At 37.1% G+C, this 12345-nt stretch overlaps 1 protein-coding gene across 3 annotated transcripts in view; it reads right to left on the bottom strand.

The window, feature by feature from the left end:
* The window catches only part of Atl1 (atlastin GTPase 1), a 79005-nt gene that overhangs the window by 2383 nt on the left and 64277 nt on the right, over nucleotides 1-12345 (bottom strand). For all 3 annotated transcript variants that reach the window (XM_004835564.4, XM_021262478.2, XM_087208087.1), the window contains 6 exons: nucleotides 9405-9497; nucleotides 8104-8242; nucleotides 6003-6130; nucleotides 4807-4863; nucleotides 3348-3419; nucleotides 1105-1536 (listed from right to left, as the gene is read on the bottom strand). In XM_004835564.4, the coding sequence (XP_004835621.1) occupies nucleotides 1105-1536; nucleotides 3348-3419; nucleotides 4807-4863; nucleotides 6003-6130; nucleotides 8104-8242; nucleotides 9405-9497 (921 nt within the window). The remainder of the gene's footprint in view (nucleotides 1-1104; nucleotides 1537-3347; nucleotides 3420-4806; nucleotides 4864-6002; nucleotides 6131-8103; nucleotides 8243-9404; nucleotides 9498-12345) is intronic.

The raw sequence follows: 12345 nt of genomic DNA, 5'->3' as shown, positions 1-12345 counted from the left end.
AGTTTTGAGGTTTATCTCAGTAGCCCATCTTCAGCTTTGTGGGTGAGGGAGTGTTTCAGACAGTGATGGGTTAGAGGTTCCAGTTTTTCTCATTAGTTTACCTCAACTAGATTTAAAGGCATAAAGCCATCAGTTTCAACTCTATTGTGTAGTATACACAGGGATGTTCAGAAAGCTGGGAGAATTGTGCCTATTCCCTGCTACCTACAGACAACTTACATTCAGAAGTCTTAAATCCAACATTTTATGGAGAATCTCAACTTTTACTTCATAAAATTTCTCTAAATTTTCATGAGCTGAAGACACTTCCAGAAGGACACAGTGAGTCGATCATTGTTCTGGGTGTATTTATAACTGTCTTTCCTGTCCCTAATCAGTTACTTAGTGTACTATGGTGGTCCCAACTCCCTCTGGAATGGCTGATTGGACCAGAAAGGACAGCTGACCCTGAGCATTTAAACCCGAGGCTGACTGCTGGCTTATTCTGCAGCTTGGGCAGAAAGTCCAGCTCAAATGCAGTCTGAAGTAAGTTAATACTGCTTTCAGGAGTTTATACTAAAAAGGAGTGGCACAATAACTTACGATAGTGGTTTACATATGTTCCTAACAAAGTCAGTGCTAGTCAAATTGGTAGACTGATGGGTCTTAACACAATCAGCTAAATAAAAACTTTTCTCATAATTTTAGCAGCTTTAGCACATTTGAAGAAAAAAGTAAAAACACTGCTTCATCTATGTATTTTTTAAAACACTGAAATATGAACTGGAAAACTGGTGTAGGACTTTACATATTCTATCCTGTCATGATGCCAGACTCTATATATATTTCTTTTTTTTGAGACAGGGTCTTGCTATGTAGTTCAGATTGGCCTTGAGCTCACTATGTAGCCCAGGCAGGCCTCATGGCAGTCCTCCTGCCTCAGCCTCCCAAGTGCAGAGATTACAGGTATGTGCCATAACACCATCTTGCAAAGGTTGTAGTTTTGAAGATGGACCCAAGTCCTGTTTATCTGTATGCTTTTCAACATCTGATGCAATGCCTGTTATATAGATGACATTCAAATGTGTGCTGAATTTAACTGAAGAAAATTACAAGTGTTCCTACCTGGTCCCACAAAGCTGCGGCCACTTGGTCTATGACCGCACCGAGCTCTCGGTATTCTCCGGAGTACCGGATGTACGCCCAGGTGCACAAGGTGATGAGGGTCAGTCCCATTATCATATTGCACAGACTGGCTATGATGTCCAAGCCAATGAATCCAGTCACCCCAGCAATCACGTACGTGATAAAGATGACAACAAACAGTGTGGCTGGGGTGCGAGCTGCATGGAAGATATTTTTGCTATCATTGTGCTTAATATACTGGATGTAGAGTTCATCTATCTCACTTTCCAACTGCTGCAGGTAACGCCGGCTAAACTCTTCCCCGCCCATCTTCTTCACCCCTCGGAACAGCTTCACAGACTCTTCTTTAAGCTGCAGGTGCTTGGTTTGCAGGTCATTAGGGGCTAGAAATGGTTTGTCACCTCCACAAATCTGTCAGATAGACAAGTATTTGTTTTTGCAATGTAGAGTAAATTAACAACTATCAAAATGTTTTATTTACCTAGTTGAGTTTCTCAAAACACATTAATACATTAATGCATGAGGATGTTTGAGTCTATGGGGACTGGTTTTCTATCACCTAGTGTGACTCTGTAGCTATCAGAGTGTAGTCCAACCCATTACCACTATGGTGATTCGGTGTACACCTGCACTGCCAGTCACTTATAAGTACTATACATAGCACAGCTGGGCACAGTACACATGCCCTGTAATCCCAGCACGTGAGGAGGCTGAGGCAGGGGAATCACAGGTTTCAGTCTCACCTGGGCAACTTATTGAGACCCTCTCAAGATTTAAAAAAACAAAAATAAAGGGCTAAAGGGCTGGAGATGCAGGTCAGTGGTAGAGTGCCCTGAGTTCGATCCCCAGTATCACCATCACCACCATACATATATATGCACACATATAGCACAATTATGTACAGTGTAGCAGTGCTTATAATAACTTATTTACTGTACTTATCATTACAGTATCTTTCTACTTATAAAAAAGTTTACTGTGAAGCCATGTGCTGTGCTGTTGCTAGCAGCCACATCCATCTTGTTTACCTCAGCTCTGGATTTATCAAGAGACCAAGCTGAGTGGCCTGTAACATTCAGGTTTGTGTCAGTATGCTATGATGCCTCCTCTGTGACCAAATTTCCCAATGACAGATTTCCTAGAACATTTTCCTGTTGTTAACACATAATAAGCGGGAGCCTGCATATGTTTGTCAACCCACATTTTTCCACCCCAATATCTGTGAGGTGTAACTGTTAAGTGTAGCTGGTATTGTACAAGTGGCTTATATAATAAAGTCATTATTAATTTTTAATCTTTTTCATATAGGAAATAGTATCTATGACTTAATCCCAGTCCCTCAAGATGAAAAGGCACAACCTAATATGGTGTGCAAATTGAGCTCATTCACAGAATGAATCCTGAGCCAAAAAAATTGCTTCTATCCCAGTTCCTCCAGGAAATCTAACTACACTGAAGTAATTTTCACCAATGAACAGTAAAAGAATAATCAGTGCCACAACGCTCTCAAAATTGTGAAACAGAAAATTTTCTTTGGCAGTTTCACTGACTTGACTTAACTTAAATGGAGCCCATTGAATGTTTTCTTCCAGGGACTAAGTAGGAGCAAATTAAATGTTTTTGAACCACATATTTTCAATTATTTGAAAAGTTACAAGGTAAATTTCAGTTAGCCATGCCATCCACTTTGGTTCTTTGAGATTTAATTACATTGAGGATACTTCCTTTCTGACTGTGCTCTACTTCTGTCATAAATGCCATTCTATGTAGTCCTACATCTCCCTTGGTGCTAAGACTCCATCAATTTTGGATGTAATTTTGATTTTAGGGAAAAATAAAAACTATCACATTAGCTAAAAATAAATATGAGGAAATACAGTATATAGAAATATTAGCTCTAACGTTTGACTTCTTTTTTTTTCCTAGAAGGCTTTATCTTTACAAGAAATACTGCCATGGTAGAACGGAAGGGGGCAGGCACAGTGGGGAGAGCAGCACTGCAGGAAACAGTGCGAGGGTCTGGCCAAAACAAAATGGATGGGGATGTATTATAAAATGTTCTTATTTTAAAAATATTTTAGGAATACAAAAAATATACATATAGGTTGCAAGAAAAGTCAAAGTAACCTCTCTGCATGAGTACACTGTGGTGTGTGTGGGGAAGGAATGAATTCAATGAACTGGCTTTATTGAAAACAACATTTAAAATATTTAATTCTTACCTCTTCCATCTTTTTATTATATGTGTCCTTGGCAGTTGCAACGGCTGCTAAATTGTTAGCTTCTGCTGTAGCCTTTGGACAAAGTATAAATTACAATGTAAAACGGGGTTCATATTCATTAACGTTCCCTCGGCAGCTCATATTTCAGAGCGCCATGTGCAAGAAACCAAAAGTCACCAAATAACTTGAAACCTGAAATATTTCCACTACATTTAAAAATTAGTAAAATTAAAATGTAAAGATGCATAAAACATAGATTTTTACTCAATAAATTATAATTCTAAAATGAATTTTTATTTAGAAGATTTTTTTCTCTCAAATACTTTTAGTTTCTCATCCAGTGTGGTGGGTGGAACAGGGTGGGGAGGTCTCTCAACCCAAATGCATGGGAAATACTGTAAATCGCTGATAGCAAAATGGAACCGTAAGAACTAAAATTTTTTAATTCTGTAAGGAAAACTAGTTTTTCCTTTTTAATATTTAATTGTGAAGACTGCATACTTGCTTAAAACTTGAGCTTGCTTATTTATTTCTTCTTACACGAGTGAACATGAATCACAGTGTGTTTTTAAAACAAATTTAGTACAAAGAGAATAAAAACCATGTGGTACAGTGTTTGTATGTCATTCAATCCCCAGCACTGCAAAACACAAAAAAAGTGTGTATCTCAATATAATATGTGTATGTGAGAGTGCTCTTTTATACACTGTTGGTGGGAATGTGAGTAAGTTACAGCCATTACAGAAGACACTATGGCGATTCCTCAAAACACTAAGAACTCCCATATGATCTAGCCGCTCTGCTACAGGGTACATCCCCAAAGGAGATGAAATCTTTATGCCAAAAAGATACCTGCACTCTCATATTTACTGCAGCAGTACTTACAGCAGCCAAAATATGGAATCAACCCAGATGCCAACACAATGGGATACGACCGAGTCATATTTAAAATAATATGAAATCCTGTCATTTGCAGCAACATGGATGGAACTGGAGATCATTATGTTGAGTGGAACATGCCAGACACCAAAAGGAAAATACCACTTGTTCTCATGCATTCATGGAAACCAGTAAATCAGTCTTGTAGAAGTACAAAATGGAATAGTGTTCACTAGAGACAGGGAAGGGGAGAGGGGACAGAGAAGGATGAAGAGAGACTTCTAGGGACTAGGAATGATGGTGGAGGAAGGAGGGGTGGGGAGAGCAGGTAAAGCACACTGGATGGACATGATCTGGGCAACTTTCATGTATTTCTGAAATGAGAATATGAATAGCTAAGAACATTTTTCCTGTTTGCCTGGGGAATTAATTATTTAGGGAATAATTTTACAATAAATCATTTTATCCAGTATTTTTTAGTTATTTATGATGGATCGGCATGTGTGTGAACACAAGTAGAAAAGTTTAACGTTAGTGACAAGCATGTTTGAAAGCATCATGCCTCCTGATTAATAAATACCTGTAACATGGATTTGGGATGTGGTAATTCTTCACCTTGATAGATCTTTATGTAAGCCTAAGAAAAAGAAAAGACCCATTAGCAAGTAATTCCACTCAACATTTCTCTAATTACATAAATTATATTTGAAGGTCTTGACATTTCAAAGCTATTTTCAGGAACTTACAACTATTACCTCATACTGTACTGTTCGCTTTTTTTAGTTCATGTTTTTCCATTTTCCTGAAATGCTCTTTTCACACATCCCCACATGACAATCCTACTCTCCTTAAAGGTTCATCTCCTTTGAAACTTTCTCAGACCTCCATGCTGGAATTAACTTCCCCTTTTCAGTTACCCACCAGAAGCTATGCCCTGCTATCATAAGCTTTATGGAACAGACTTGTGTAGGGGTCCTGAATTTCTTACCAAATTATAAACTCTTTCACAGTGTTGCAGTAAAAGTTAAAATTTTAGATAAATAATATCATTTATTGTGGAGAGTGTGAAGGTAAGTTAATCACAAAGAGAGGTATATGATAGCATTTTAAATGATAAAATATGAATTTTGGTGTTATTTTATTTTTATTTTGTTTGTTTTGAGAGCTGGCCTTGAACTCGCTTTGTAGCCTAGGCCAGCCTTGAACTCACAACAATCTTCCTGCCTCCCGAGTTCTAGGATTATAGGCATGCACCACCAAGGCCAGCTAAAACATGAATTTTAAAAATTGTTATCTTGGTGCAACAATCCACAAATCAGACTGAAATTCTTCACTAAATATATGCGTTGGTAAGAAGTATTCAGTGATAACTGAGGTAAACTGGTAAATGCAAATTTAAAATAATTCCACTTCAAATTGGCTCTCAGCACAGAGCACAGGAAATGTGGAAGAATTTTCTTCCACAATAAGGCACAGTCCCTTTGAGGAAAATCTTCAGAATGAAAGTAGAGATCGGTAGCAGTCATGTGCCCTGGACAACACTCCCCCAACAAAACAAGACAAAATACAAAGACTTCAAAGTACATTTCTTTCAAGATAAAAGGGGACAGTAAAATTATCTGTAAGGAGTTTCCTCAAAGGAAAATAAATGCAGAAGCAAGCATCTTTCGGATTTAAAATCCTTTCCCAGGTTAGAGTGTATGCTTTTGTTTGTGGGCAGCAGACTCAATATATGTCCAATCCAAGTACACACAGCACTCTAGAAATGAGTGATACCTTGAAGTACTCCACCAGACCACGGCAGGTGATTTTATTCCCATTGATTTCTTTGATATCAAGGTTTTCAGGACTAAGTAGCCAAGGAATCAATATTTTTAAGTTTTTGATGAATTCATCATCTATTTCTGTAAGTAAGAGCAAATACTGTGAGGGACCAAGGAAAAAATAGTAATTATAACAGTGATCACTACTGACAATGAGCTAGAAAATTATTTCTGTGTGTGAAACAGTGTGGGAGCAACTATTATCAAAGAACAATTTTTTGTGCAACTGATTATACTGGGAGGCTTTTCTCTCCCAGAGACAACCATTTAGATGCCAGCCCTCTGGAGAACAGCAAGGCCACCTGATAAGATATACTGGGGAGAAATCACACTGAATTATAAGATTCAAGGTGGAATGGAAAAATACTGAAGGTAGACTTTCAAAGCTGCTCAAGAAAACATAGAGGCCAGTTAGAACATTTCTGTATACAAAACAGATTTAGCAGTATTCCTATAAGGTATAAAAGCCTCATTAGAATGGAACTTGTAGGGGAACTGAAGCTAGTTTTTGTTTCTTTCTCCCAGGCTTGCTCCTTTGGTAAACTCACAACTTACAGGTAGCTATAACCAATTTTGCAAGTCAATGTATGTGTAGACATGTTGGTAAAATCTGATACAGAACAAACTTTAATAAAAGTAGGATTCTATATTTGCATGACTTGTCCTTACCACTCTCTCTGAGCCCATTCATTACAAACTGCATCAGATAATTTAAGAAATGTGGCAGCATACAACATAATGGAACAAGCCAGAGTACTTTGCTGTCCCAATAAAGGACTGTTGTTGAAGGCCTGCTCCTCCCCTGCCTGTTTACAGCTCTTAACTCCAGTGAAGAAAGACAGGCTTTGTGGAAACTCTCTCTGTATGTAATTTATTCAAAACACACTGAAATCATTCGGTAATTGCATAACATTAAGAGTGTGTGTGTTGACTAGTGGGTCGGAATTTACTAGTGACAGTGAAATTACGGGATCCTGGCAGTCATGGGTTAATATGTGCTTACTGCTATCTGTTGTTATAAAAACGTAGTAATATTACATGTGTACAAAAGCAATGTTAGTGATAGAGAAATCTGGGATTCTATTATGGTATTAACTGTCAACATTAAATATAAGGTGTCTGAGAGTAGTTGCTATGGATACAGGGGAAAATACTTTTGCTTTTCAAAACTCCCAAATTCTAAAAGCTGGATACAAGTTAGGTTGTTCTTTTTTAAAAGCAATTTTAAATTCCTTTGACTAAAATTTTCTTGGAAAACTCGTTACTAACTCCTATCACAATGAAGAAAGTCCATAGTAATTCAATAAATGCCTGGACTCAGTGGTATATGCAGTGCTAGCTTACAAGTTAAAAAATCAGAAATGTCTCTGTGATACCTTGTAGTCACTACAAAGTATCTTGAGTTCTGATGAGTGTCTCCTAGGAAAGTTAGCTTCTGTTTCTGCAGACTCTTACCTCTACTTCCACCCTTTTTAAAAATAGGTTGAGCTGCTTTGGAATATGAACAGTCAACCTCTGTTAAAGAGATAATTGCATATTCTCAGTATACACAGTATGAAAAACACTGCATTTTTGTTTTTTGGGAAACTGGTTATCATTCAGAAAGGATTTCATTTTTGGTGAAATTAAAGAGCCTGAATTCAATACTATGCAATGTTTCTTTCAGCCTCTTAATTATGTAATTTAATAAGTACAACATTCCAATAATGTAGACATTTGGTTGTCCTTTTTAATGTAAGTAAGGAAAATTAACTACGAAGAAACTAAGCAGCATTTCTCGGTGCACAGAGGTCAGAGGTAAGGATTGTTGCCTGCAGGTGAAGGCTGGAGGTGGTCTGTTTTCACAGGCTGTACACATATTCCACACTACAGAATCCTACAGTACACTGAGGAGAAACTGGGCCATCCCAGGATTCCCCACTCTCCTGGAAATTTCTATATCATCAGCCTCACCTCTGAGGATACACTAAACTAGCAGCAATATGCCCAGGGAATAAATTGACATTTTTATCATCAGGCTAAATAATGCAAACATAATTCATTAAAAGGCAAACCTTTCAGTTTTCCATCAAAGTTTGGGTTGGTAGCTACTTTTAGGCCAGGATGAGGTAGCAGAAAACAGGAAATGTTGGTGAAACAGGAGTGGATGTGCTTTCGAACATTCTGTAGTTCTTCATGCTGGTTTCCTGAGACCTGCAGTAAATCGTCCTGAAGTTTAGTCTTAACTTGCGACATAAATTGAACAAAGGCAAAGGAATTCTGTGGCATCTTAGGTTTGGTGTGTTTAGCCCCACAATGACAAAATGGCACGATGGGGCTGCTACTAAAGAAAGAAAAGTCTGGTGAACGTGTTCAAACAGAGGTATCTAAGCACAGTAAACACATGACACAGTCATTACAGGTAGCAAGCATCTGCCCTTACATACTCAAATGGGCCTTCCCATACTTTGTACAAATTAATGGGGCTTTACTCCACTTCCTACAAATTCAAATTTTATTTCAAAGTACTCACAGAAGACACAAATAGATCATAAGATGTTCCTACTTTTTTTCAGATAGTCAAGACAGCTTCCTATTGCCTGGTAGGTACACACTTAAATTCTAGAGAGGTATCTGAATAGCTGGTTGTTTACTTAGAAATCCAATCACTCTCCATTCCTTTTTAAGACATGTATTTGACAGTCTGTAGGGTAGACAAACTATTTTAGAAGTAACTATAAACCTAAAAATGTAGGCTTGTAGATCCTGATATTCAAAGAGCTTTTTTTTAAACTTCAGCTTTTCTCCTGATTCCTCACAAGGTATTTTTTTGTGATATCTGCTCAGTGTAAAAACAATTCATATAATATCTGACTATCAGACTTAGGAAGTAGAGGCCTTCTAATTTCCATTCTGTGAACTATTAACAAATGTTCTAAGATTGACTTTGGAGAATTCAAAATTAGACATTTCTTTATACCTCTACTAAAAATGCATGTAGATATTTGTACTATCAGTTTTAAACTAATTCTTCATAGTAAAGGTTTTGTCTTTAGGAATAATTATTTTATAGATCTCTATAAAAATTCTATATCAAAATTATTAATAACATTTAAATTATAACTCTGAAAGTAGTTTATTAATCTTTGTTCACAGAGATCTTATTATGGATCAAATGAAATTGTGGCAACTGAATATCTATGCATCAAATCTTCCAAAAATTAATTCTAGATTACTACAGGTAAAAATGTCACATATCAGGCCGGGGATTTAGCTCAGTGGTTCCGCCACTTGCCTCGCAAGTGCAAGGACTTGAGTTCAATCCCCGGTACCAAAAAAAAAAAAAAAGTCATGCATTTATAAATATCCAACTAACCTTGAGGCGTTTTTCCAAGAATTTGGCACCACCATCAGCCCCATATGAAAATTCGTATGGGAAACTCCAGTCTCGCACAAGAAATATCAGACTCTAAAAAATGGTAAGAAAGGGTATGATAAGGGGACATTCAGGTGCTTTCATCTGCTTTTTACTGAAACAAAATTTAATGTCATTGTTATCTGAATGGTATTCTTTACCACACTGTGGAATTGAAAAGCAAACTTTGAAAGTTCCTGAGCAGTCTCTCACTCATGAGATTATCCTACATGTTTCTGCTTAGGGTGAACAGAAACCTGCTTACTAACTGCCAAAATGAAGGCTCCCCACACAGGTAAGAGATGACTCAAGCTGGCTGAATGGGCCTGGGCAACTGTAATCAGATTGTGTGCAGAAATCTCCCATGATTCTTCCTTTCTGATGACGATGGGAGTATGTAGGTATAAGATCTAAGATCAGCTTTCCTTCCTTATTTTCATATTTTTATAGAAAGGATACATACACATTTTATAGAACTGACACACATTCTTCTCACAAAAGTTCAAACTATATAGCAAAGTTCAGAAGAGAAATTTTAAAATGCACACCAAATCTCATCCGGATGCAATGCTAACTAATCTGATGAAGAGTGTGTACACAATGGGATAGAGCAGGAATTTTTTTTAAAGGAGAAAAAAGTTTTATAAAAATGATACTGTTTTATATGTTGCATTCTGAATAAAAATATTAAAATATACTTGAAATTAACTACAGGAAATTGAGATAACATTTAAGATGTTGCTGACTTTTTCCAGGCACAGTGGCAAATGCCCGTAATCCCAGCACTCTGGGAAGCTAAGGTATGAAGATCACAAGTTCAAGCCCAGCCTGGGATGTAGCTCAGTGTGAAGTACTAAACCTGGTTCGCTCCACCGTACAACCCCACCCCCCCTACACACACGAGATTGCTGACTTTCAAGTACTGTGTTGCTGAAATTGAAAATACTGATTTTTCACTGTAAGATGTTCTAAAAGATTCTTTTGAAGTTAAGAAAAAAGATTTTGGAAAACATCAACCTGTAGTCATGTGTTTTACTGTTGAAATACTGTCTATATATAAAAAAAACTCATATATATATATATATATATATATATATATATATATATATTTAGCTTTACAAATGTTCACAAACTGAATTCCCTACATAACCAGAACTTAGATCAAGAAACAGCATACCCATCATACCACGAGCCCCTATTCTTACGTTCTTCCAGTTGTTTCCCACTGCTCAAGAGAAACCATATCCTGACTTCTAAAATGCACAGGTTAGCTTTGGCTTCTTTCATTATGTTTGTGAGATTCATTACATCATTGCATAGCTGTTATTCATAATAACCACTGTATATTACTTCTTTATGTGAATTATTAATTCATCCTTATTATGTCTTGTACCTAGATGTCCCCAAAGCCTCATGAGCTCAGAGGTGAGGCTTTTCAGAGGTGGCTGGATCTAGAGTGTGTGAATACGGATTAAACGTGTGTGATAACTAAATTGCTTTAGCATAGTTCTAGGTGTGGATAATGGGAAGGCCCACCCTGGGTGTGAGTGGTACCAACCAATGGGCTTGTAGCCTGGATGGAATATAAAGGCAAGGATGGAATGCAGGCTATCTGCCTTCTACCTGCCGCGCCATGAACCCGCCATGAACTGTTTGTCCTCTGTCATGCCCTTCTGCCTTGGAGCCAGAAGACTATGGACTGAAACTTCTACAGATCGTGAGCCAAATAAACCTTTCCTCTTTTACTTTTGGGTGGCGGATATTTTGTCTCAGCAACACAAAAAGTAAGACAATCCTACTGTAGATGCACAAAGTTACTGGCTGGTCTCCCTTTCCTTATTGATTCAGAGTCATATTTTTAAAATATGTTTCACCTTTAACTCCCTGCCATGAGAAAATTAGCATTCTGATTTAGCATTCTTCCCCTTCCATCTGCTATTTATTTCTTAAATTGTTACTCTGAAATAACAAATAGCAGTTTGAATATGTTTTAAAATACAAAGAATACTGAAAGATATGGCAAATATATGTTGAAATTTAAGCAAAGGGAATTTATATACATGCTTCTGCTACGTGCTCCTATATTATCCTGTTCTCCCTGTAACACTTATCATACTAGAATTTTAATGGACTTCTTTTATTTGCAAATAATGAAATCCAGTACTAACAAGCTGAAGTTAAAAAGCAGAGAATTTATTATCCATTCCATAACTACGGAGTTCTCTTTTTCTGTCTCTTCCATCCTTTTTACATGATGGCCAAGATGATCACTGAGATCCAGATGTTCCTCCTCTTAACTCCAGCGCAAGTCAGTTTTTATGATAGTTATGTCAGGGAATGGCCTACCTTTGATTATGAAATAATCACCAGCCAGGGGGATGAGATAGTCTGCATTAGCATCCCTTTCACCTGAACCAAAGGGAACATAATCTCCATTGGAAAGAAGAGCTCTAGCATTAAGTATAAGAAGAGGAGAACTGGGAACTAGACAGAAACACCCACTCCAGTACTACAGTGTTATGGCTTATTAATTATGCATTGAAGGCCTCCTGAAGGCCCAAAGTGAATCTCTATGTTGCTTATTAAAGTATTCTTAGGATCTAGCAGAGTCCGTGGCACAGAATCAGTGCTCAGTTTAGATTTGTTGAATAATTTCCTGATTTCTTAATTACCAATTTCACAGTGTAAAGTTTTAAAATATTATACTCTGTAATCAATACTCGCAATTAAATTCAATTTAGCATTGAATTTAACTCAATTTAGTACACCAAAAATCTTTTCACTGCAACTTTACTATGCCTGAACATTCATTTTCAATAAAAGTCAGCTGGATTTCATTAGTTTTTCAAGCAAAGTTAGGATTACTTTATCTCCAAGTACTTATATTCTTCAGAAATTCAGG

The sequence above is a fragment of the Heterocephalus glaber genome, unplaced genomic scaffold (assembly GCF_053883595.1).
Source record: "Heterocephalus glaber isolate CG9 unplaced genomic scaffold, H.glaber_assembly_v1.0 deba00000901, whole genome shotgun sequence".
Lineage (NCBI taxonomy): Eukaryota > Metazoa > Chordata > Mammalia > Rodentia > Bathyergidae > Heterocephalus > Heterocephalus glaber.
This window is presented reverse-complemented; position numbering and strand designations above follow the sequence as displayed.